Source organism: Psammomys obesus, unplaced genomic scaffold (genome assembly GCF_907164565.1).
Source record: "Psammomys obesus unplaced genomic scaffold, mPsaObe1.curated_primary_1811, whole genome shotgun sequence".
Lineage (NCBI taxonomy): Eukaryota > Metazoa > Chordata > Mammalia > Rodentia > Muridae > Psammomys > Psammomys obesus.
In genome coordinates, this window is record NW_026596463.1 from 3,119,705 (window position 1) to 3,147,259 (window position 27,555).

Below are 27,555 nucleotides of genomic sequence, written 5' to 3' on the forward strand. Positions count from 1 at the left end.
TTCTTTCTTTCTTTCTTTCTTTCTTTCTTTCTTTCTTTCTTTCTTTCCTTCCTTCCTTCCTTCCTTCCTTCTTTCTTTCTCTTGGTTTTTTCTCCCTCCCTCTCCCTTTCTTCCTCTCTCTTTCTCTAGCTCTTTCTTAAAAAATGAAGAACCAAAGTGTCTGATTTAACCCTGGTTAGTCTTAATGTCACTGGGCAGTCTAGGATGGCTTTGAGCTTCTGACCCCACTCCTGAGTACTGGATTATAGGCCTGGGCTGCACTACCGCTTCTAGTTTAAGGGTTTAAGGCTTACTAGGGATAAGTAAGTCCACCAGGGAAGCAGTCTACCAGATGAGCTATATCCCCAGCCCAAGAAATAAAGAATTTTATCATTTTCTAAATAATAATGTTTACATCAACAAATTGATATATTTTTAAAATGTTTGAGATGTCTGTTGAGTTATTTAAGAAAGCTCAAGTTTTGTTGTTATAAAATCCTGGTTGAATAAAACTAGAATAAATGCATACTGTTCTCTTCTAGGGCCTGAAGCTGAAAATTGTGAAAATTTGCCACACCCAGAAAAGGTTGGTTTATGTAACCAAGATTGGCTCTGTAGATTGTGGATTTAGATTTCTTAAAAGTCATGTTGTTTAAGTTTCAAGCTTATTTAGACTCTCCTCTAGGTATTAATCTGACTAAATCACATCAATAGCTAGAAACCTATTCTTTTTTTTTTTATAAATTTGGTGTGTATGTGGGGGGGGGGTAGAGGAGGAGACAGGGTCTCTATTTGTAGCCCTGGCTGTCCTGGAACTCTTGCTGTACACCAGGCTGGCCTTGATCTCACAAAGATCTACTTGTCTCTATATCTCAGGTGTTAGGATTAAAGGCATGCTACTACTACACAGCTATAATATTTTTTGAAGTTATAATATAATTACACCATTGCTCTTTCATTTTCTTTCCTCTGACTTCTCCCATGCACTCTACTTGTCTGCTCTCTCTCTCTCAAATTCATGGTCTTTTTTTTTTTTTTAATGTTTTTATACTTCTTATATGCAGGCCTGTAATCTCAACACCCAGAAGAGTCTTAAGTTCAAAGTCATGTGTGTGTGTGTGTGTTTGTTTGTGTGTTTGTGTGTGTTTATGTTCTTAAATGTATTACAGCTTGTTCAGTTTGTTACCTGTATGTATATGACCTCAGAGCTGACCACCCTGGGGAAGATCATTTCTTCCACTCTCAGCATTCCCCCATTGTCTGTAGTGCCTTGGTTAGGGTTGAGACCCCACAAACTCTCCCCCTACCATGTTAACAAGTTTATTGGTGTCATCATTGTTCAGGTCTTGTTAATGAACAACAAGTGTGTAGCCTCTCTGACATTTCTAGAAGATATAATCTCACAGCAAATTTTCTGTTCCTTTGGCTTTTACAGTCTTTCTGCCCTCTCTTCAATAATCCCTGAGCTGTAAGTGCAGTGGTTGTCTTGTAGATCTGTTGGTTGTTCTCCATATTTTGATCAGTTGGGTTTTTCTGTAACTTTCTCCTTGTGTTGCAAAGAGATTTTTTTTTGTAGAGATTTTTTTTTGTAAATATTTAGAATGTATTTAGGAATCATGCTGGTTTAGTAAAGTGGCAATTGTAGGGTCTCCTCTAAGGTCCATGACCTCACTAGTAGCCCTGGGTAGTTGTCTAGGTTTCCAGTGCTAAGGAACTCTTATTGAACATGTCTTATGTCCAACTAAAGAGCTGTTGGTTTTCAACAATGTACTATTGCCACTATTGCACCATTAAGATTGTTGTGCTGTACTGGTCATTGTTATGGTTCAGAGTTGTTATATCTGGGTAGGATTATTGTATCCTTCCCTGTCTTGTAAGCTCACATGGTGTTTTCTGAAAGATATCTTTCTGAAAGATAGTCCTTGGGGAGGAAAACGTTGTCTAAAACTCTGTTCATGTATTTATTCTTAATTATCTTTAGTAATTTTCTGATCTGTGTTCTTTACAACTATTGCAAGTCTCTTTTTCTATGTTTAGAGAAGTGTACAATTTGGTATTATGTATGCCCAAATGATGGAGTGTAACCTTTTTTGTTGTTTTTAATGTTAACCTTACTTCTTTATTATTTCAGGCTTGTTTTTCATTGTCCTGTTGCTAATGTTTATCAAGGGCCTGTATTGTCTTTGCTTTTTATTTCGTGCTGTGAACTGGCTCTGCCCACAGTGGACTCACATCCTCCCTCAAGATATCAAGTAACGGACCTTCTAGGCCCACCTTATTTTACCTGGCTATCTCATCTTACCTGTCCCTTCTATATAATTACCAATCTTTTTTGCTGAGGTTTGAGCCAGAGGATTTGGAGTGGATGTGGCTTCAAGGGTAACTCTTGTTTGTATCTATAAAGTACTGACAGAGAGATATTTCTTTTCTTTAATATATTTATTTCTTATTAATTACAACTTATTCACTTTGTATCCCAGCTGTAGCCTCCTCCCTCGTCCCTTCCCAACTCCATCCAGCCTCTTTCTTCTCCTCCCATGCCCCTCCCCAAAAGTCCACTGATAGGGGAGGTCCTTCTACCCTCTCATCTGACCCTATCAGGTCTCATCAGGACTGGCTGTATTGTCTTCCTCTGTGGCCTGGTAAGGCTGCTCCTGCTATCGGGGAGGTGATCAAAGAACCAGTTACTGAGTTCATGTCAGAGACTGTCCCTGTTCCCATTAGTAGGGAACCCATTTGGAGCCTTCGCTGCCATGGGCTACATCTGTGCAGGGGTTCTAGATTATCTCCATGAATGGTCCTTGGCTGGAGTATCAGTATCAGTCTCAGAAAATACCCCTGTACCCATTTTTTTTTTTTTTTTTTTGGTTATATTGCTCTTCTTGTGGAGCTCCTGTTCCCTCCAGGTCTTTCATTTCCCCCTTCTTTCACAAGATTCCCTGCAGCCTGCCAAAAGTTTGGTTATGAGTCTCAGCATATGTTTTGATATCCTGCTGGGAAGAGTCTTTCAGAGGCCCTCTGTAGTAGGCTCCTGTCCTATTCCCTGTTTTCTCCCTCTTCCAATGTCCATCCTGTTTGCCTTTCTGAATGAGGATTGATCATCTTACCCAGGGTCCTCCTTCTTGATTAGCTTCCACTCCTAGGCATATATCCAAAAGATGCTCAAATACACAACAAGGACATTTGCTCAACCATGTTCATAGCAGCTTTATTCGTAATAGCCAGAACCTGGAAACAACCCAGATGTCCCTCAAATGGAGGAATGGATACAGAAATTGTGGTACATTTACACAATGGAATACTACTCAGCAATTAAAAACAAAGAAATCATGAAATTTTCAGGCAAATGGTGGGAACTAGAAAAGATCATCCTGGGTGAAGTATCCCAGAAGCAGAAAGACACACATGGTATATACTCACTTATAAGTGGATATTAGACATAAGATATAGGATAAACATACTAAAATCTGTATACCTACAGAGAGACGTTTCAAAGAGCTGTTGTGAAGACCATGAGCAATGATGACTTCTGGCCTGGCACCTAGTTGTATCAGTTGTATTTATTGTATCAATAAATGTATGTTGTTCCTTCCCTTCATAAGTCATTAATTCATGCCTCAAGTCCTTTCTTGATTTTGGATCTGTGTCATGTGAGTGGTAATATTGACCAAAGTAATTGCTTCTTCTCTGATACTTACTTTTCACTGACTATATGAGTAGATCGTCTGAAAACAAACTTTTAAATAGAATGTTTGGGGACCATTGTGTCTTAGATCTTTATATATTTTGAAAAACTTTATAGGTAAGCAACTTGATTAATTTTTGTCTCACCAAAAATTTCTTAGGAAAAAATCAGCAAAACTGTTTATTGCTTCCTGGAGGTTAGCTACTCTTTTTTTTTTTTTTTTTTTTTGAGTAACATAAATTTTTTTTTTAATTTTTTATTAATTACACTTTATTCATTTTGTATCCCCCCATAAGCCCCTCCCTCCTCCCCTGCCTATCCCACCCTCCCTCCCCTTTCTGCATGCATGCCACTCCCCAAGTCCACTGATAGGGGAGGTTCTCCTCTTCTTTCTGATCTTAGTCTATCAGTTCTCATCAAAAGTGGCTGCATTGTCCTCTACTGTGGCCTGGTAAGGCTGCTCCCCCCTCAGGGGGAAGTGATCAACGAGCAGGCCAATCAGATTATGTCAGAGGCAGTCCCTCTTCCCATTACTATGTAACCCACTTGGACACTGAACTGCCATGGGGTTAGCTACTCTTACCTATTAAGTTTCTATGGGGCTATTGCTTGGTACACCTTAGTGTTCTGAATTTAATAAACGTAAAAGGACTTTAAATAGGGAGCCCTTGAGATGTGACTCAAATATAGAGTAGGATCCAGTTCTTGGTTTTCTTAGCTTATAAGAAAGTAGTTAGTAGTTAGTAGTAGTTATTACAGGTAAAGGTATTTTCTTAGGCACTGTATGCTGTAGACATGGGAGATGGTGGCAGATAGAATATGTTAATTAATTAATTTATTTTTTTTAACTTTTTTTTAATCCAACTTAGAACAAATTATTAGCAGTCTAAGGACATGATAACGCTTCTTGCCAGAGAGGTAGTGGACATGTTGTGGGGGTGTAAATGTTATTTTTATTTCCTCTGACAAGGGGATGAAATAGGTGCCATACCAAATCTATACAAATACAGGGCTTGAGCTGAGCCCAGGTCACTTTTTTCTCTGATCTAACTATCCTTAGGGCTAGGACTGGAAGCTTCTAGCCTCGTAATCTAATCTTCAATAATCTGAACCACGAAGGTTTCAGCTTTCAGCCTCCATCTACTATCCTAGGCTTAGAATGCTTTCAGACTCTGAGACTTATTGCTGAATAAATTTACCCTTTCTTTTTTTTTTTTTTTCGTATTTTATTTTTTTCTTATCAGTTACATTTAAATTTACCCTTTCTAGTTGTTTCTGAACTCTTGCTAGCTGGTTCAACTCAGCTGTTCTGGCCCAAACTCTTTACCAAGCTGATGGATTCAATCTGGCTTCTCTCTCTGCTTCTGACTGAATTGCTCTGCTTCATCTCAAACTAATTCTGGCAATATGTTCTAATCTTCTGGTTCCTTTTCATTCTCTGGCTTCATTCTCTCTGCAACCTGTCTGAAAAACTGTCCCGGTAAAGCTGCCACACACTCTAAGTGTCCTACTCCTAGTACCCTCACTGCTCTCCCTGCGCTGCTCTTAGGGAGCCTGCTGTTCTCCCGAGAGCTGGCCATGTCCTATCCCTGGCTCATTCTGTTCTCATTCTTTGATTCATCCTTTGACCTTCCCTCAATTAGACTTACTTTCAAACATAGCTGTTTTCTTCTATAAACTAAACTTTCTTTCATTGTTTGGGATTAAATTCATGTACCAAGGGCATGCCTGTATTCCAGCTGGATCACATAGACCTAGAAGGTTTTTAGATGTGATCCCTTGCCACAGCAGCCATGTTGCTGGATTAAAATTCCTCCACAGGGGGACCACAAAAGTGACTAAAAACTATAAATTTCAACACCTATAAAGTATATTATTTTTCTGAGTAGCATAGCAGCTAATTTGGATAGAAACTTTAAGACTGATTCTAATATTGGACATTGGAAACTTTGTAAGAACAAGAATAATCTGTTATAGTATTGCCTTTCAAAGTAAACTCGCTGGGAAAGTTGGTTTTTGTTTGTTTAAAATTTAAAAAACCAAGTTATCAATTTAAAATCAGGATTCATAAATTTTCATAGAATTGCACCCTCATACATTTTATTTCCCTTTCTGATTTCCTATTCATTTCATTTTCTTATTTCATATTTGCATGTTTATTCAGAAGGTGAAATTATATCAGTTTTTCACAAGAAAGAATTTTATATCATTACTTAAACTTTGAAGTATTGAGGTCATTTCTTAATTTAAATATCCAGATCATCTGTCTCTTTTGTTGGAGCAGATAATTAAAGCTTAGTTGAAGAGATAATTTGTTATCTGTGATACAAGTGTCACTCTTGGTCCATTTAACCATATATTCAGGCATTACCAATTTCATATAGGAAAGTAGTAAGGAATATTTTTATTTATGGATGAAGTAGACAGTTGGTAAAAATAAATTACTAACAAAATGAGTTATAAATCTAATTTTTAATGTTACTTTGTGTTTTATGTAATACACAGGAACTAAGTGAAAACATAGATTCCCCTGAAATTAGTCTTCTCTCAGGTACTTCTCTTATGGCATCTGATTTGGTTGCACTAAAGGAGAAATCATTACCAGAGCCAGTGAAGACCTTAGCAGTAACGGATACATTTTCTGAGCCTGGAGAGGAAGTAACGCTGACCATGACATCTAAAGAAACCAAAGATGAAGAAAAGTCTCTTGAAACATTTGTGTCTGCTATAGAAAGTTTACTAGAATCATCAGGAGGCACCCAAGAGGAAACCCTTCTTGAAATAATGAATGACTTCAGTTCTCAAGATTTGTTGAACCCATTGAGCAACTCCTTGAATTCTGTGTCAGGCCATTTGAATGCCTTGTCAGCATGTTATAAAGATGTACAAGAAAACATGAAGGATGTTGCTACATTGCCAGCTGACTTCCTGGCAACCACCAACACATTACCGGGTGCTGGTGTAGGACCTGTCTGTCAAGAACAAGAGAAAAGCAGCTGTGTTAGTGGTGGAAATGAATGTTTACAAGTGCAGCCCACTATGTCTCAGATAGATGAAGATTGCACACAGATAGAACAGGTGAATTTTCTATCCTACTGTTGAAAAAGTTCAGGTTATCTAGGTTGTGAAACAACCATCTTTCAGTAGGACAAGTGTGTATACACTGTATGATTATCTGAATATAACTTTTGTCGTGACCTGTAACAATCTTGATTCTGTTAAATTCAAATCATTTCATCAGATACCAACATCTAGAAGATATTGTGTAACTTTCACAGCTAGATTGCTCCTTTTACAAGTACTTGTAAGGGATTAAGTTAAAATTCTTTTCTCCTCAATTTATATAAGAAGGCATATCATTTGTTTTTTTTTTAGTATATAAGAAAGAATTTCTTATCAGAAATTTCTCTTGTTCAGAATATTACTATATTTACCTGAGTACAGAGTAGATAATGAGCCCTGTGGTTTGACATAGAGTAATTTGGGCTACTGAGTGTCAAGGGAAGAATCAAGCTTTCTTTAAGCTCTGATTACTTTTAGTGTACGGGTGAAGAGCCATAACTTGTGGTTTTAGAATTTCTACATTATGCCTGGAGGCCCTGTAGTGACATAATAGGAGCCAAGTTCCCTTTTCATGTTGAGAGTTTGTGTTTTCATTATTTTAAAATTAAATGCAAATATGGTGATACATTCTTGTAATACCCACACTAGAGAGGCTGAGGCAACAGGGTCAACAGTTCAGGCGTTCAAGACCAGCATGGGCCCACAGTAGCACCCTGTCTCCGGACCAAAACCAAAAGAACATATCCGACATTACAAGATTATTTAACAGTATGGTAACACAAGTCCCCCACCTAGATCCACAGTTTGGTGCATCTTCAGTTACTTCTATCCTGTGCTCATTTATTTCATTTAAATGAGACTGTATAATACAGAATGCATTGCAACTTATTTTTTAAATATATGTTGCTTATCTTTTTAATGTGGGGAAATTTAGAACTTTTAAATCTTTTAGATTACTAAATAGGATGCAAATGTATTATAATTTAATCAATTAATAATGGAAACAGATTTCTTTTTTATTTCCTCATCCTCAAGAAGATTTAGAGAAAGCCTGAGTTTCTGTTGGAGCATATAAACCTGTAGTAATGCCAATGTAGTCTGGCTGTCAACTCTCAGATAGACCTTAATATAGGACTCAGAAAAGAAAACAGAAGAAAGACACATAAAGATCTCCTTGATCCTTATCAAGGAGATAAAGATGATTAAACATCTCAGTTCTGGTATGAGAAGAAAGACTGAGTAAAATGTAGAAAATATTAATACTGGTAGAGCAAGCACAGGTTTTAGTGAGTCTTCAAGTTTAAGGAGAGAAACCCCTTAAACAGTAAAAAGAAATAAAGTTTAAAACTCAGCTGCGATGAAAATATTTAATATTTTATTTTGTGAAGCTTTGCATCTGGGTACATAAATGAGCTCAACAGGTTTAGGTGGTACATGTAAAATGTAAATGTCTTTGTAGAAGTTAGATCTATAGTAGTTTATCAAGGAGAAATTAGAAGATTCATGACATTCTATTGATCTTTGAAAATATAAAAATTATGTATCACCTTATCCCCTAAATTTCATTGCTTCTGTCAATGGAGTACTGGGTTGCACAGACCCTTAATCTGATCTTGACTGGTCTTTGTCATGTTCTTATGTGTGTGTCTTATTCTGAACAACTTCCTTACAAATCAATGCACCAAAAGTGATCTTTTATTTTTCTTTGAATTTTAAAGTGAATATTGATGAAATAAGGTCTTTCCTTTTCTCCTCTGCCACCCAATCTCCTTATGAAGTCCAGGCTGACCTCAAACTCACAGTCCCCCTGTTTCATTTTTTTAGTGCTGGAATTATAGATATGTGTCACCAAGACTGGCTGCTTATGTTTTCCATAAGCTTAAAATCTATGTTCTTTTAAAAATATGATTATAGAATTTTTCATTATGTGCACATGTGCTTATGAGTTGTTATGCTTTCATCTTAAAGACATTTTAGTTGTAACAAAGTAGAAGATAATTTTAATTTTTTGTTTTAATGTAACTATGGTTATATGTATATCTTCATAGACTTTAGAAGATGCAAAACTGTTTAAGTTGCAAACATTGACTCATGAAAATGCCACCTCTTATGAGCAACTAAACAATAAGGGAAATTCAGATCTCATGAAAAATGCCTCCATCCAGGAAACACCTCAAGTACTAAGAAGATCATCTAGACTGGAAAAACTGAAAGCAAGCAGAGATGTGATGCTAACAGTTGGCATATTGAAGATGCCAGAAAGGATTTCATCTGAAACACTTAGCTATGATGATCAAATGGATAGCACATTTACAACTGAGAATTTCAGGTATGCTATCAAATTATATTATTCTTAGCAGATACGCTGCAAATCCAATTGGTAATTGGGTGATGGAGGATGTTAGAAGCGGTATCAATCTACCCCTAAGTAAAAAGCCTTTTATTTTGCTAGGGGTTTTTTTCTGCAGTTTTTGATCAGTGCCCTACTATATAACAACTCCCTTTACCCATCACAACACTGCAAAAAACTTGCCTCCTTTTCCTACGAGATGAATAGAGTGGATAGTAACATGCCAGCTTGGGGAGTAAGGAGGCCTAACAATTAAAAGTCTGACAGGGGCCTGTCTCTCACAGAGTTATCTACAGCTTTCTTAGACCCCATCTTCATGTTTAAGTTGCTTTTCCAGTTGAGAATAACTTAGTAATTGTCTTTGGGTTTTCAATTTTTTTGTCAAACTTTTATGTGATTTTTTTCATGAATGTTTATGGAAAAGATTGCAATTATTTAATAAGCCCATTTTTAAAAGAATGCTGGATCCTGTTTTAATGATTTACAGTAACAGGAAGAATATGCATTCATCCAGTATCAAGAGTGAACATGTAAGGAAAAAGAAACAACTTAGAATAAAAAATGGTGAGACATATTTTGAATATTTCTTCATTCCTTCAAGTAGGTTACAGAAACAGAACTGAAGTAGAGCAATTTCTAATATGATTTCATATTTGGGTGTATGGCTAACACAGCAAAAGACTGACAATGCATACCAAAAATACTGGTAGAGAAAAGAAGAAGGCAAATTATTAATTAACAGGTCAATTATTACTAACTTGTTCTGTTTCTATATAACCTATAATATTAAACTAAAAAGTTGTGTTACAATAAAAGAATATAGAAACAGTGGTTAAAAGTAGTAGTGCATGTGACAACATTGAAACATGGATTATAGATTGCATGTGAGTTTTCTGAATTTGAAAATAATACTTTTGATTGTATAAGAGAGTGTTTATTTCTTAGAAAATACATGTTAAGTATTAGTGGTAAAACTTGCTGTATAAAAGTTCTTCACTATCATTCCATCTGTTATGTACTACAATATCTGTTATGTACTACAGAGGATAGGTAGGTAGGTAGATGAATGGGTGAGTGGGTAGGTGGATGGATGAATGGATAGGTAGATGGATGGGTGAGTGCGTGGATGGATGGATGGATAGATGGATGGATGGATGGATGGATGGATGGATGGATGGATGGATGGATGAATGGATAGGTAGATGGATGGGTGAATGGGTGAATGGGTGGATGGATGGATGGATGGATGGATGGATGGATGGATGGATGGATAGGTAGGTAGATGGATGGGTGAGTGGGTGGGTGGATGGATGGATAGATAGGTAGATGGATGGATGGATGGGATAGGTAGGTAGAAAAGAATAGATGAAAATTATTTAAAGTTGTGGTAAAATGTTTAACTTTGAATCATTTGCTTATTTTTTCTACTCAGGTCAAACTGAAGGCTTCACACATGCTAAGCAAACTCTCAACCACTTGGCTATATTCTTAGAACATTATTATATTTACATTTTCTGAGAGTCTGAAATCATTTCAAAATAAAACACAAATTTAATAAACTGAAAAAAAATCCCAAGAACAGTATATCTCATATATTAACTAGATAAGCAGTGTAAGAGGAAATTATATATAATTATAATAATTACAGTGCTGTAAAAAAGAAGAAAAATGCTACTTCTGACAATTAAACCTGTATCATACCTATAAGAAGAGGGTTTAAAATTCCTCCTGACGTACCAAAAGTTGAACAAATGGAAACAAGAAACTAGTTCTCAATTAGATTTAGAACTTAAGAAGCTTTCTTCCCTCTCAGTTACTTACAAGTACTTGAGATCTCAATCAAAAGTAGGTTTGGGGGGTGGAGGATGTAGCTCAGTCAGGAAAATGCTTTCTAAACAAATACAGGACCTGAGTTTAATTTCCAGCACTGTGGTGGTTTGAATAAATGGTACTCATAGGCTCATGTTTTTGAATGTTTAGTCACCAGGGAGTAGAACTTTTGAAAAGATTAGGCGAATTAAGAAATGTGGCGTGTTGGAGTCGGTGTGGCCTTGTTGGATGGACTATATCAATGTGGGTGAGCTTAGAGGTTTCAATAACCCCCCTTCAGACCTGAGGGTCAGGGTGTAGCTCTTAGCTACTGTGACACGGATGCTGCCATGTTCCTACCATGATAACAATGGACTAAACCTCTGCAATTGTAAGCCCACAAGTTGACGCTTTGTTTTGTAAGTGTTGCCTTTGTCATAGTGCCTCCTCCTAGCCACAGAACAGTGACTGAGACAAGCACATTCTTGTAACCCCAGCACTTGGAGAGGCAGCGACAGGAAGATGTGTGGGTATTGATTGTCAGCTTTTCTGTCAAATCCTTTAGCTATAGGTTTAGTGAGAAACCCTGTCTCAGAAACTGACTGAGCAAAGACTCGTGACATTGACCTCTGGCTAGCCTCTATACACCCCTGCACATATCCTCACATATATCACACATATATGTACAAACATGCACACACATACAAACCATAGAGCTGTGTGTGTGTTTCATGCATGTGGGTATGTTGGTGTGCATGCCTGTGCCTATGCATGCAGAGGCCGAAGGAGGCATCAGGTGTCTTGCTTTACCACTTTCCACATTATTTCCTTGAGACAGAATCTCTCCCTGGCCTGGAAGCTTGCTGTTTTAGCTATATTGGATGGCTGGAAGAGCCACCTTCTTTTGCCTCTTAGTGGTGAGATTTCTGGCATGCACAACTATGTCTGTGTTTTTACATGGGTGCTAGGGATTTGAACTCGGGTCTTCATGCTTGCAGAGCAAGTACTCTTACCCATTGAATAATCTCTCTAGTCCCATATACATAGATCTTTGTTTGCTTGTTCATTTTATTATTTTAACAGGGCTGGAAAGTAGCTACAAGAATGCTACAAAGTTATACCAAATTTCAGGTAGAAAGTTAAGTATAAAAAAAAAACAGAAAAAATATTTAGAAAAATTAAATCAAAGATAGTGTGGCAAGAATCTGTTCTGTGTAAATGATAACATTTAAGAAAGCCACCGAAATTAATTTGTCGTGGTATAGGACTACACAGATAAATCAATAAAATTGAAAAAAGGATTTAGATTTGGAAAGCAGATACAGTGGGAATATAGGGTGTTGAGTGATGCAGACCTTAGTTCAAAGTATTGGTAAAAAGGACTAAGTGTTTCAGGTAACATCCCTCATTCTAAATTGAGTTTTAGGCTGATCAAAGGTTTAAGCGAAAAAAAAATTGGAAGAGAACAGAGGTGAATCTTTTTTGTAGTCTTAATACTGAAAAGTCCATGTCTCTTTAAAGAATTATTCAAAGAACTAAGATAGGAAGGAGAAATGTATAGAAATACATTCCACAGAAGATCCAACATGAAACAGGAGAACTATTGTAATGCAACACAAAGGTTTAAATGTACTAGCATGGAACAAAGTCATGAAACAGTCAGTACAAGGAGGGAGGTTATGTCTGATCTTTATGATAATGATTTTACAGGCCTTGTCTTCACACTCACTACTTGCATATGTTAAATAGTGTGAGTTTTACATGCCAAAATACTAATATCTAAAAGCTTTACTACTGATAGTGGCCTTAAATTTGAAAATTACTCATTGCACCTTGGTATGTTAACAATCTCAAAAGGAAAAACTATATAGATTATTTCAGCAGATATAAAGAAAGCATATAATAATATCTAACATTCACTTTTAGTTAAAAATTATAGTAACCATGGATAGAGGAGGATTTCCTCAATCTGACAAAGGGCATCTACAGAAATTATATAACTATTATATTTATTGATATATTCTTTCTGTCTTGGTTAGGGTTTGTATTGCTGGGACAAAGTACTATGACTAAAAGAAATGGGGAGGGGTAGTTATTTTATTTTGTTTTGCTTTTCTTATGTTACAATTCTTAGGTCATAACCTATTACCAAGGGAAGTCAGGGCAGGAACTCAAGGCAGGGATATGGAATCAAGAACTGAAGGAGAAGCTTTGGAGAAATACTGCTTATGGTCTTGCTTCCCATGGCTGGTCCAGCCTGCTTTCTTACAGTTTCTCATGTAGCCCAGGGCTGGCATCAGCACAGCGAGCGGGACTCTCCTACACCAATCATCAGGGAAGAAAATGTCCCTCAGCTTTGCTCACAGGGCAAACTGCAACTGAGAGTCCCTCTTCCCAAATGACTCCAGTTTGTGTCAAGTTGATAAACTAAACTTAAAATAAGCAAGAACCCCTCTAACAAAATATCTATTCTCACCACTTCTGTTAAACATTGTGACATTCTAGGTAATTATTATGTAGAAAAACAAAAAGAAACAGTGTTAGAAAGAAGTAAGAGCATATTAGTCACAACACAATCATCTATGACAAAAGTTTGATGGAATTTATAATAAAAGCTACTTTAGCTCTGAAACTGTTAGCCAAAATTTAATACCTAAAAACTGGTCACAGGGATATGCCATCGTGTATGGCTTTTACATGGGTGCTAGGGATCCAAACTCAGGCTCTCAGGCTTACAAAGCAAGCACCTGACCCACTGGTCCATCTCCCAGCCCAAGGTTCCTTTCTTAAACAAGCAACTTATTTAGGTAATGATTCAAGGGCCTCCTTATGTAGATTTCTGGTACCTAAGATTTTCTCATCTACGGTATCCCACTTGGAAAATTAAATTATAACTATAACAGCCTTCCCAAACTCTTAATTCTATTTTCTAAGATTAGTGAGATCACCTTACTTTGTAAAACCCCTCTCCTGTACTGAAAATTCATTTGAACTAAAAGCCATTGGGACCTTGGAGCTCACTGAATTCATTTTCCTATACTCAGGGCCAAAGATCCAAACTGCAAATTTTCTTGTTTGCAACAGGGTCCTACACATATTTTGTGTGTTTTCTAGTTGTTTCCCTTGAGAAGACAAGTCACTGGGCATTAATGTTTTTCACAGCTTAGTGTTCACTGAAAAATTATTTATGCCTTGTGTTCTCATTTGCTTCTCTTGATAAATTACATAATTATAATACCAAGTACAACCAAAACAGACATATTTTAGAGCAAGCACCATTTTTTTCTTAGTAGGAATACATATTATCTGTGGGAGGATCTTGGTATTCTTTAGTAAAGAAAGGACAGTAGTCTCTAATGTTTAGCAATTAGGGTGGTCTGTCTGTTTTTCCTTCCCTCTCTCCTTCCCTTCCTCTCTCCCTCCCTCCCTCCTTCCCTCCCTTCCTTCCTTTCTTCCCCCTTTCTTATAGCAAGACCTAATAGAGGCAGCAAAATAAAAGGCAAATTAATGAAGGAAAATTAATGAAATTTTAGACAATCAAGGAAAGTCCTCCAGAATTCAGACTTAACCTTGAATGGAGGTAAGATGAGATCAAAACTGGGAGAAACTGATGTTAACTAAATCTCAAGGGAAATGCATAGTAATGGCAGAGATACAGAAGGACTAATGGACAGAGAAATAGACTAGAATATGAGGTAGAGGGTAGACAGGTTGCTCAGAAAAAGTCTTTCCCTGTGGTACAGCAGCCTCTCTTCTGGGGAGACGCTTACATGTTATCTGAATAGGAGTGACTGTAAAGATACTCTGAACAGCAGTGGGCTAGGCTGGGCCCCTGCTTTGGAGTATCTATAATTTTCCTTTCATTTTTAGAAAGGAACAAACTATGTGGTGTGTAAGTGATGGACTAGCCCATGGGTAAGTAAGTCCTCCTCCAGTACTTCGGATACTAAGGCCTAGGTTTGCAGTGTGGTCATTGTTTAACAAGAGTTTTTAACTTTATATTTTTTATTTAGATTTACTTACTGATTTAGTGTACATATATATGTATGTGTGAGTCTGGGTGCATGTGCACATACACATTCACATGCCTGCACACTTGCAGTAGCAAATGTGTAGACATCAGAGGAAAATTTGTGGAAATCAATTCTCTCCTTCTCCTCTGAAGAGCCCCAGGATTCAACTTGGGTCACCAAGGTTAGCAAGTTCCTTTACCTGCTGAACTCTCTTTCTCTAGCTCTTAAATCTTATACTCAAATTAATAACCATGACTCTATAAACCTTACTCATCTGCTTGCAAGAGCATTTACTCTCTTGATTTTTTTATAATTTTATTTCATTTTTATTATTAGTTACATTTTATTTTTTTATTAATTACACTTTATTCACTTTGTATCCCCCCATAAGCCCCTCCTTCCTCCCCTCCCAGTCCCATCCTCCCTCCCCCTTCTTCACTCATGCCCCTCCCCAAGTTCACTGACAAGAGGTCCTCTTCTCCTTCCTTCTGATCTTAGTCTATCAGATCACATCAGGAGTGGCTGCACTGTCATCTTCTGTGGCCTGGTAAGGCTGCTCCCCACTCAGGGGGAGGTGATCAAAGAGCAGGCCAATTAGATTATGTCAGAGGCAGTCCCTCTTCCCATTACTATGGAACCCACTTGGACACTGAACTGCCATGGGCTACATCTGTGCAGGGGTTCTAGGTTATCTCTATGCATGGTACTTGGTTGGAGTATCAGTCTCTGGGAAGACCCCTGTGATCACATTTTCTGGTTCTGTTGCTCTCCTTGTGGGGTTCCTGTCCTCTCCAGATCTTACTATTTCCCACTTCTTACATAAGATTCCATGCACTCTGCCCAACAGTTGGCCATAAGTCTCAGCGTCTGCTTTGATTGTCTGCAGGGCAGAGCCTTTCAGAGGCCCTCTGTGGCAGGTTCCTAGGTTGTTTCCTGTTTTCTTCTTCTTCTGATGTCCTTCCTCTTTGCCTTTTGGGATGGGGATTGAGCATTTTAGTCAGGGTCCTCTCTACCTACTAAAATCTGTACATCTAAAGAAACTCTTGATTTTTTTAAGAGTTTTGTTGTCTTTTCTTCAGTACTTAGAGTTTCTTGAGTTCAAAAATAGCTCTGCATGTAACCAGGTTTGACTTTATGAATTTCCCAATTATGTAATTTATTTTTTAATTTTTCATTCTTTTTCTTGTGCCAGTGCCATCCTTTCTGGCTGCTCCCTTTTATGTCTTCAGCCGGTTTCCTCATTTTCCCAGGCACTTCTGTGACCTCCATGAATTACTTATTTTTATTTTCCAGGTTTCTCAAACATTTATTACTCATTTTTTCCTACTTCACATCCTATCTCTGTTTTCATTCCTTCATATTCTTTAGTCAGAGAGAGAAGTGTTGCCACAAGGTAGCCAGTAAGCCATTTTCATCAGAAATGACCTACAATATTTGTTAAAAAATATACCATTTTCTGGGGCTAGAGAGATGGCATAGCGGTTAAGAGCATTGGCTGTTCTTCCAGAGGTCCTGAGTTCAATTCCCACCACCCACATGGCACCTAACAATTGTCTCATCTGTAACTCAAATTCCATGATCTGACTCCTTACACAGACATGTATGTATGCCAAGCACTAAATGTACATGAAAAATGTAAAAGTGCACCATTTTTGTCTCTCTGTCTTTCTCAGTCTGTCTCTGTGTCCCTCCATCTCTCTTTCCCTCTCCCCTCTCACGTGTGTGTGTGTGTGTGTGTGTGTGTGTGTGTGTGTACCTGTAATTTAACAAGTTGAGCCAGTTACTTTTATTTATAAAACAAGAGCTATTGGCACAACACTATTGAAATCAGTTTGGGGTACCTTAAAACTAAAAATGGAGCTGCTTACCATGTGCTTAGGAATGTAGAGGTCATAGACAGTGTTTGGTTGTTGGTACATCTGGGTATGGCTGTCACAGCAGCACAGTGCTTGTCACTTTTTGAGAATGTTATAAAGGTAGATCTGCTCTGTTGGGTCATTATTTTGGTGTGGGTCAGTACACAATTCCTGGCAGCAAGGAGGAAGGGTTTGTTGGTGTTAGTGCATTTCTTGGAACCTGAGTTGCCATTGTATACTCAGGCAGGGCACCTCTCAGGGTTTGCTCTCTCTCTCTCCCGCTCTGTGTGTGTGTGTGTGTGTGTGTTTGCGTGTGTTTGCCCACCACCCACATTGCACAGGGATTTTTGTTGTTGTTACCTTGGTGAACCAAGCTGCTCAGCTGCTTTTTGGGACTGTTTTGTAAGACCTCAGGTTGACAGTGCTTCAGATGACACTAGATAGGAATGTTCCAGTTGAGGAAGGCCCAACTTGGATGAACTCTTTTTTTTTTTTTTTTTTTTTTTTGTATAATACAATAGTACAGATTTCTTGAAAGCCCCTCAGTGTGGCTCAGGGCCTGCAAGGACTTGAGGCTTCTCCAACAGCAAATGTTTAAGGTGCTTATGTTACTAGTGGGGCCACCCATTCCTTGTCATATGAAGTCCTTCATTGGTTCATGGTTGCTATGAGTAGGGAAATGGGACAGTAGTTACTTGTGCTTTGATCTAATTTGCTTTCTGTTGCTGTGAAAAAAAAAAAAGTTTTGGAAAGCAAAGGGTTTACATTTTATAGGTTATAGTCCATCAAGGGAAATCAAGACAGGAACTCAAGCAGGAACCTAGAGGTAAGAATTGACCAAGGAACTACCTGTGGAAGGATCAGATATCGCTCCTTCCTCAGTGGGCTGGGCCCCTCTGCATCAGTTAACACTTATGAAAATTCCCCACAGACGTGGCCACAGGCCAGCAGGCCAGCCTGATCTCTGCACCTCTTCAAAAATGTGTTCCTTCTTTCCAGGTAACTCTAGGTTTACATCAAGCTGGCAGCTGAAGCTATGGTATTTTGTTCTTCATTAATAAAGCCATCCTGAGTTTGTGTGGTCTACAGATCTCTCTCATTCTCTCTGCACTCCTGAATTCTTCTCAAATACCTTAGTGGAACAGCCGTTACTTTTCCTTTCTTCTGGTCCTGTTTTTTTCTTGTGAAGTAAATTGTACCAAGCAACTCTGGTCAGCTACCTTATGATATTAGCTTTTTCAGTTCTATGAAGTGGAAAAGGAAGCTTTTTTGTATCTTTTCAACTAATATAAGCATGTAAAGCTTTATAATTCCTTCCAAGCACCACTTTGCTGCATCACACAAATTTTAATATATTTTGTTTCAGTTTTACCCAGTTTGAAATATTTGTAATTTATTGTATGATCTTTTGATTCTACCTAGCAATTTTATTAGAGATTGTTTAAATTTTAAATATTTAGAGATTCTCTTGATATCTTTTGAAAATAATTATGTGTGTGCATGTTTGTGCATGATCATGTGTTGTGTGGATGTGCATGTGGAAGTCAGAAGACAAATTTGTGAAGTTGCTTCTCTACTTACACATTTATATGGGTTCCACAGTTTGAACTTGGGTTACCAGGCTTAGCCAACAAGAGCCTTTTCTTTCAGATTTATCTTGCCAGCCTTCTCTTGATAGCTCTCTTGTACTGATTTCATTTGTCTGTAAAAGCCATACTCAAATAATTTTGATTCATTTACATTTATTGAGAATTGAACTTTTTTGCCTTGTATATAATCTCTTGGTAAATATGTCATATACACATGGATGCTTATTCTTTAATTGCTGGATATAATGTCTATAAACCAGTTTGATGAGGTGTTGATAATGCAGTTCAGGTTGTTTATGTCTTTAATGGATTTTTGTCTGCTAATCTATTTTCTTAGAGAGTTGTTAATTTCTTTACAACTATGCTTGTGAAATTGTATATGTCTTCTTTTAATGATGCCCAATTTTTGTCCCTTATACTTTAAACCCTCGTTAATATATATGTATATATGTATATATGCAGTTTTGACTTTACTGTCCCTTTTATTATTTTATAAGGTTTTCATTACTGGTAATACATGCCTTGAAATCTACTACTATCTTTAATATCCTAATCACTCACTTATTGTTATATAATTATCTTTCCAGCATTTTAATTTAATCTGTCGTTTATTTAAAATATGCTTATAATAGATGACACACCTTTAAAAACCCGCACTTCCAGTCTCTGCTTTTCAATTGAAATTTGAGTAATTGGTCATTTTTTGCTTAATATAAGAAAGGGGTTAGGATTACTGTTCTTCTCATTATTCCTGTGTTCTTAATCTGCTTGTTTTTTTTCTGTTGTTTTTAGTGGGTAGTATAGTAATAACTTATACCTGTAATGTTCTGTAGTTTTATTAGAGCTAATATTGTTATAGCTTATATAAAATATAAAGACATTAATTATATACAGGTTCATTTTTCCTCAGCCCTTATGATATAGCTATTTATCACATCTGTATAGTTCAAATGTCAAAGGATAATTTTATAATTGTTCCTTTGAACAACCATATGTGTTTCAAGGAACTTTTTAGGGCAAAATCTATAAGCAGTATTTACTTACTTGCATATTTTTTCCTCCCTTGTATTAAAAATAGATTTTTTTTTCATATAATATAACCTGATGGTGGTTAACCCTTCTCTCCTCCTCCCAGTTTCTCCCTACCCTCTCCCATCTGATTCCAGTCCCTTTCTGTTTTTTAGAAAGGAACAGGCTTCTAAGAGATAATACTAAAATATGACAAAGTAAAGCATAATAGTAATAATCAGCTATCACCTTGAAGTTGGACAGGACAACCCAACAGAAGGAAAACAGTTCAAGAGAAGCCACAAAAATCAGAAACGCACTCATTCACACTCTTAGGAATTGGATAAGAACACTAAACTGGAAGTCATAATATATACATAATATATACCTGGTATAGACCTGTGCATGCTGCTTCAGTCTTTGTGGTTTTGCTTTGCTTTGCTCATGTTGATTAAGAGGGCCCTGTTCTCCTGGTTCTTAAAATCTTTCTGCCTCTTCTTCCATGGAGTTCCCTGAGCTCTTGGAGGGATTTGTTGGCAACATCCAATTTAAGGCTGAGTGTTCTAGGTTCTTTTGCTGTCTGTGTTATGACTGGCTGTGTGTCTGTGTATTTGTTACCATCTGCTGCAGGAGGAAGCTTCTCTGATGATGAACAAGTCACTGATCTGTGAGTATAATGGAATATCTTTAGGACTCGTTTTATTATACATTTTGTCTTTGTTTAGACCAGTAGTGCTTGGTTTTACCCTAGGTCCCTGGGCTGTCTACCAGCAGAGTATAGATTCTGCCTTGTGAAGTGACCTTAAGTCAGATGAGGTGTTGGTTGGTTACTCCTCCAAGTATGTGCTGCTAACATATACTTGCCTATGCTAGCATTGCCCTAGCATATCTTGCAGGCGGACACCACTATTGATTAAAGGGTTTGTAGCTGGGTTGGTGTTTCATTTCTCCTTTAGTAGGGTACAGAGTACCTTCCTGTACCAAAGATACTAGCCCATAGGAGTGAAGGTTCTGTGTAGGCACCAATTTGACATCTCCTTGTTCAATGCATTGTGTATGTGTTGTCTTTAGCAATGGGGCCTTGCTGTCAGATGGTGGACAACAATGTACTGTTTTGGAAATTGCCTGGGTTGTTTGGGGATTTTCATGAGACATTTGGCCTACAGCTCAATGTGATGTGATCAAATTCTGGTACTGGAAGCTTTGTTTGGTGACAAGAAATGGCCAGTTGAGAGTCTCTCTTCCCCATTATTTGGTGATTTGATTTAGATTGCCTTAGTATATGTTACATAGTTTAGGAAGTTTCTGCTGTGTTAGCTTTCCACATTTCCCCTCAGTTGCCCTTAATTTTAGCTAACTTTCCATTTATTTTCTCCCTCCTCCCCCCCCCCCCCCCCCCCCCCCCGTCAGATCCTTCTTTGATTATCTGTTCCATTTCCCTTCCCTAACTAGATTCATCTGTTGCTTCTGGTCCCTTGTTCTATAACTACCCTCTATGGTTCTACAGATTGTAGTTTGGCTATCATTGACTTAAGGGTTAATATCCACATATAAGCAAGTGTATACCATATTTTTGTCTTTCTGGGTCGGGATCAGGATGATTTTTTTCTAGTTCCATCCATTTGCCATAAAATTTCACGATGTCATTTTTAAAATAGCTAAATAATATTCATTTGTGTCAGTGTACTACTGTAAGAGCCAGTGTTTATTTACTAGGTCAAGGTTAACTGATGTGGCCATTGAGAGATAAATCACAACCAGGCACAGGCTGTAGGTGTCATAGCAAGACTGTGGCTGTGACAAGCTTATTGCAAACAATCAGACTTTTTATGCCCTTATCAGAAACAGAATATAATGCTGGTTGCTAGGATTGACTTCTGGGAACACAGAGAAACACAGAGCGACCTGGATGCTTCACTGCCTAAGGCAGTGGCTCAGTTTCTCAGGAACTGAAAGGCGCACAGTGCCCAGGAGCCACTGATCTATGTCCATTTGGAGTTTGTGTATAATGTTAAGTGGATCTATTTGGATTCTTCTACATGCAGCCATCCAGTTTGAAAAGCACCATTTGTTGAAGATGCCGTCATTTTTCTAGTGTGTGTTTGTGGCTTCTTTATAAAAAATATCAGGTGTCCATGGGTGTGTGGATTTATGTCTGGGTCTTTAATTTGATTCTGTTGATCAACTTACCTGTTTGGGTAATAACATGTTGTTTAAAAAATCAGGAATGTATACCTCCAGCAGTTCTTTTATTGCTCACAATTATTTTAGCTATCCTCAGTTTATGTGTGTTTCCATATTGAGCTGAACATTTTTCTTTCAAGATCTGTGAGAAATTTTGTTGGAATTTTAATAGGGATTGAATTGAATCCCTAGATTTCTTTTGGTAGGGTGGCCATTTTAACAATGTTAATCCTACTGATCCATGAGCATAGGAGATCATCCCATCTTCTGATATCTTCTACAATTTCTTTCTTCAATGACTTGAAGTTTTTAATCATGTAGGTCTTTCACTTGCTTGGTTAGAGTTACATATATATAATTATTTTATATATAATTTGGGACTATATATATATATTTGGGACTATTATAAAAGTTATTTTTTTCTAATTTCTTTCTCAGTCCATTTGTCATTTGTAAATAGGAGGCCTACTGATTTTTGTGAGTTAATTTTTTTTAAGATTTTATTTATTTATTTTTTTTTAATTTTTTATTAATTACACTTTATTCTTTTGTATCCCCCCATAAGCCCCTCCCTCCTCCCCTCCCGATCCCACCATCCCTCCCCTTTCTGCATGCATGCCACTCCCCAAGTTCACTGATAGGGGAGGTTCTCCTCTTCTTTCTGATCTTAGTCTATCAGTTCTCATCAAAAGTGGCTGCATTGTCCTCTACTATGGCCTGATAAGGCTGCTCCCCCCTCAGGGGGAAGTGATCAACGAGCAGGCCAATCAGATTATGTCAGAGGCAGTCCCTCTTCCCATTACTATGTAACCCATTTGGACACTGAACTGCCATGGGCTACACCTGTGCAGGGGGAGTTAATTTTTTTTTAATCCAGCTACTTTGCTGAAAGTGTTTATCAGATGTAGGAGTTTCTGGAATTTTGGGGGATCAGTTGTATATCATCTATAAAGATACTTTGACTTCTTTTCCAGTTTGTATGCTTTTGAACTTCTTCAGTTGTCTTATTGCTCTAGCTAAACTTCAAGTATTATATTGAATAGGTATAGAAAAAGTGGAAAAACTTATCTTATTTTTAGTTATATTGGAATTATTTTTTAGTTTCCATCTAAATTGGCATTGGGTATGGGCTTGCTGTAACCTGCCTTATTATGTTGAAGTATCCTCAATTAGGGATACCCTTGGATCTCTAATCTCTCCAGGACTTTTTATTATGAAGGGGTGTTGGATTTTGTCACAGGCCTTTCTGCATCTAATGAAATGATCATGTGGTTTTTGTATTTCTGTTTGTTTATGTGGTGGATTACACTTATCAATTTTTGTATGTTGAACCATCCCTGTATCTCTAGGATGAAGCCTGTGTGACCTTACAATTTAGGTCTTAATTTAGCAGTGAAATTTTTAGGCTGGAAATTTCATTTTTGTTGACTTTTCTGGCCTTAGCCTCCTGGACTGAAGAGATATCTCCTATTTCAGTGTTTTTATATTCGGTATGCACACATTTTATTGTGTATTTTGCATCTATGTTTACAAGAAAAATTGATCTCTAATTCCTTTCTTTGTTGGGTCTTTATATGGTTTAGATATCAGGGTATACTGTGACCTCATAAAATGAATTGCCGTTGTTCCTTCTGTTTCTATTTTGTGGAATAATTTGAGGAGAATTAGCATTAACTCTTCTTTGAAAGTCTGGTAGAATTCTGGATGAAAACCTGAGTTCTTTTAGTTAGGAGACATTTAATGACTGCTTTTATTTTACTAGGGATTATAAGTCTATTTAAATTGCTTGACCTAACTTTGGTAAGTGGTATTTAGCAAGAAAATTATTTGTTTTAGATGTTCCAACTTAGTGGAATTCAGATTTTTAAAGTTACGATTCTCTGGATTTGCTTGGTGTTTGTTGTTATGTCTCCCTTTTGTTTCTAATTTTGTTAATTTGGATACTCTGTCTTTGCCTTTTAGTTAATTTGAATAAAGGGCCATCAGTCTTACTGTTTTTCTCAAAGAACCAACTGTTTGATTTTTTTTTTTTTTGTATCTTTTTAGAGGAAAAATCTACAAGTAATATACTTACTGGTTTGATATTCTTTATTTCTTTTTTTAAGGCTCCATAGTTGGTGGTTTAAGGGGAATTACTTTCATGATGTTTGTATTAATAGTTTCTCAGTTGAGTTGACTTTCCCCTTGGTGGAATGTTGGAGAATATTTGCAAATATTTTTAATGGTTGTTACTGAAATAGGAAATCTCTCATCAGTCCAGGAGGTTGAGGGCAGAAAATTCAACAAAAATGAAATTTCCAGTCTAAAAATTTTAATGCTAGATTGAGACCTAAATTGTAAGTTAAAAATTATTTTAACATTGTTTTGGATTTTATTAAATCTATCACATAACTTATTAGAATTTAATAATTATCAACAGCATACTATCACCTCTAACTAACAAAGAAGATATTGATATAAAGACATTGTATGTTGTTTGCTCCTTGAATTACTGTAAATATAAATAGCTGTTTCATAAGTAAGCAGCTTATTGTGAGCTCTGCCAGCAGTCTGGCTGTGAGCCTCAGCATCTGCTTCCATCCCCTGCCAGGTAGAGCCTTTTAGAGGACATCTTTGGTAAGCTCCTGTCTGTTCCCTCTTTTGTACCGCTTTATTCACACATGTGATAATCTGGCTGAGATATTTTAATGATTATACCTTGAATTAGAAATAAAGTTTTTTTCCCTATTTTTCTGCAGAAAGTAGCTTGTAACCAGTCTCAGTTAGTTGATAAATGCCTTGTAAGGATTGTTTCTTATTTTGGAAAATTAAGAATGCTTTGAAATATTTGCCTTCTTGGGTTGGAGAGGTGACTCAACAGTTGAGAGTTCATAATGACCTAAGTTCAGTTCTTAGCACCCCCCAGGCAGTTCAAAACTACCATCTATTATTACCTTTGACCTCCATCGGCATTACATTCATATGTGCATACCCACTTAGAGACATACGTACACAGTCATTAAAATATTTGTCTCATTTTTGTATTTTGCCATAGCAAGGTTAAGAATTTGTTTTTCCTCTTCACTTCTTTTTTTCATCTTTTTTTTTTTTAAGACAGTTTCACATAGCTCAGTTTGGTCTCAAACTTGTTATGTTTCAGAGGGTGACTTTGAAACTTTATATTCTTCTGTCTTCACTTCCCATGTGCATGGATTCCAAGCATATACAACCATGTCTGGCTTTATGTAGTAAAAGAGCTTGAACCCAGGTCCTAATGCATGCTAGGCACACACTATAAACTGAGCTACATTTCCAACTATTCTTGAATCCAGTAAATAATATAAAATACTTTTATCAGAATACTTTTAAAGAAAGCATCTAAAATTAGAGAGCTTTGAAATAATTATTAGTTTTAATTATATATATGTTTGTGTGTGTGTGTGTGTGTGTTTATTTCTGTGTTAAGGGTATCTGCCTGTAAATGTAAATGCCCATAAAGACCAGATGAGGCCATTAGATCCCCTACAACTGGAATTATAAGTAGTTGTGAGCTACCCAGTGTGAGTTTTGGGAAACATACCCAGGTTTTCTGCAAGAATAATATGTGCAGGGGGTCTAGGTCCTCTCCATGCATGGTCCTTGGTTGATGCATCAGTCTTTGCAGTCCCCTCTGGGCCCAGATTTTTTGGATTTGTTGGTCTCCTTGTGGAGCTCCTGTCCCTTCCGGTTCTTTCTATTTCCCTCTTCTTCCATAAGACTCCCTGCACTCTGCCCAAAGTTTGGCTGTGAGCCTCAGCATCTTCTTTGATCCCCTGCTGGGTAGTCTTTTAGAGGACATCTGTGGTAAGCTCCTGTCCTGTTCCATCTTTTCTACCACTTATGGTATCTGTCCTGTTTGCCCTTCTGAATGAGAATTAAGCATCTTCCCTAGAGTCCTTGTTGTTTAGCTTCTGTAGATGTTTATTCTAGCAGCTCAGTTTCCATGTAGGTTCCCTAGTAAGGGGAGCAGGGGCAGTCTCTGACATGAACTTGGTTGCCTGCTCTTTGATCACTTCTCCCTTTCTGGGCAGCCTAGCCAGCCCACAGAGGAAGCAGATTCAGGCAGACCTGATGAACCTGATAGGCTAGGTCAGATAGTAAGGGAGGAGGACATCCCCTATCAGTGGACTAGGAGGGAGGGAAGGGGGAAGAAGAAGGGAGGGTGAGACCAGGAGGAGATAAGGGTGGGTGAATACATTGTAAAAAAACAAACAAACAAACAAAAAAAAAACAAAAAAAAAAACCCAAAAAACAAAACAAAACAAAAAAACTGTATGTGCTGACAGCTGAGGTATCTCTCTAGCTCCTGGAATTGTTTTGCCTTTTTTTTTTTTTTTAAAGAGAAGGCTTGAAATGTTATTAAGATGTAAAATACCACTTCATGAAGCTAGTGTAGGAGGATATTATCAGACAGTAAGTGAACTATTAATGGGTGGAGTGGATGTGAATGTCAAAGGAAAGTACCAGATTACTCTCCTACATGATGTTGTGAGGAATAGACATTACAAGGTACTTCACTGCTTTTGTTTATAGGACACACACAGTATTTGTAAACATGGACAGTCTTTGGTACCACACAATAGGAAAGTAAGTTTCAGTTCATGTACTAATAAAAACTCAGAATTTGTAATAAATTTACCTTGTGATATTTGCCATGATGACCAATGTGGTGGAAGCCATTTTACACTTTCTTTGGTGACATTTTTGTTTATTAATTTGAAATACAGTCTTAATATTATTGTTCAGGCTGGCCTTCAGCTTCTAGGCTCAAGGGCTCTTCCTATCTCAGCTTCCTGAGTAGCTGAGATTACAAAAGTGCCATTTTAACAAACTGTTTAACATACTATATAAGCATATAGAGCATGTTTTTGTTATGTAGTAGTTTTCAGTGTGTACTCCTTTAAAGCGCTTTTCATACAGTGATTTGAAGGTTCTCAACGAGTGTTTTCCTCTATAAAGTGCCACACAGTGCTGTTCAGTCCAATAGGAAGCCAGTATAGCCTCTTGGACTCATTCAAAATCATCACAGGGTAGGAAAATCCCAGAGTTAATCATAGTTGTCTGCCTGGTAATACCACTGTTTAAAATCAGATACATTTATTCCATTCTAGTAAGTGAAAGTACTAAGCAAGACTGTGAATCTACTATTCATGGTTTATCTTAGAAACTATAGGCACTGTGTTAGAGGATTATGGCTTTGCTGAAGATATGTCCAACCTTAGGAAACCATTTTCTATTGGCTGTCTCATGGTTAGCCCAAAGTTGTGGGCTTGAGTGAGGAAGACAAAAGGTGGCGTTCTCATTACAACATGCCACTTCTTTTACCTGCTTTTCTTTCTTCTTGTCTCTCCCTTTTTCTTGTTTCTTCTTAGTTCTTTTGTAAGAGAAATGGTCTCTAGGTAAACAAATTGTGACTCAGTGGCAATTACTAATTATTCCTGGCAAAGATTTTATAGATAACCCCAGTGTTGTTGAAGTGAATGTTTGGTGTTGTTTAGAGTTATGTGCTAGCACACATTTAAAATAATGTATCTTTGTCTGGGCTCCTTTATATGAACAATATTTTTCTAGGTGGCAGAATTAATTCTTCTGAATGGAGTTGATTCATTATTTAAAAATGACCATGGAACATGTGCTTTGGATGAGGCCAAAGATTATTTATGGGAATCTCCTTATGAAATAATATTCTTAAACATAAAGATATCACCTATCATTTAAGATTGAACCACTCTGTTGTAGTTATTGGTTGTGTTGATAGAATTTATAGAAACTGAATTTAGAATTGTGGAAACTGAATTAGTTTCTCCTACAAGTTTTGAGAAAGTACAATCAGTAATGTCTTTGCTCCAATCTTTTTTTTTAAATTTTTTATTAATTACACTTTATTCAGTTTGTATCCCCCCATAAGCCCCTCCCTCCTCCCCTCCCGATCCCACTCTCCCTCCCCTTTCTGCATGCATGCCACTCCCCAAGTTCACTGATAGGGGAGGTTCTCCTCTCC

The 27,555-nt window shown here is 37.3% G+C and overlaps 1 protein-coding gene across 1 annotated transcript in view; it reads left to right on the forward strand.

Moving 5' to 3' along the window:
* Positions 1-27,555, forward strand: part of Ankrd31 (ankyrin repeat domain 31) — a 130,479-nt gene that overhangs the window by 29,610 nt on the left and 73,314 nt on the right. The window contains exons 6-12 of the mRNA XM_055598402.1: positions 522-565; positions 6,170-6,742; positions 8,776-9,056; positions 9,565-9,641; positions 17,687-17,754; positions 25,896-26,063; positions 27,126-27,210. Coding sequence (XP_055454377.1) covers positions 522-565; positions 6,170-6,742; positions 8,776-9,056; positions 9,565-9,641; positions 17,687-17,754; positions 25,896-26,063; positions 27,126-27,210 — 1,296 coding nt within the window. The remainder of the gene's footprint in view (positions 1-521; positions 566-6,169; positions 6,743-8,775; positions 9,057-9,564; positions 9,642-17,686; positions 17,755-25,895; positions 26,064-27,125; positions 27,211-27,555) is intronic.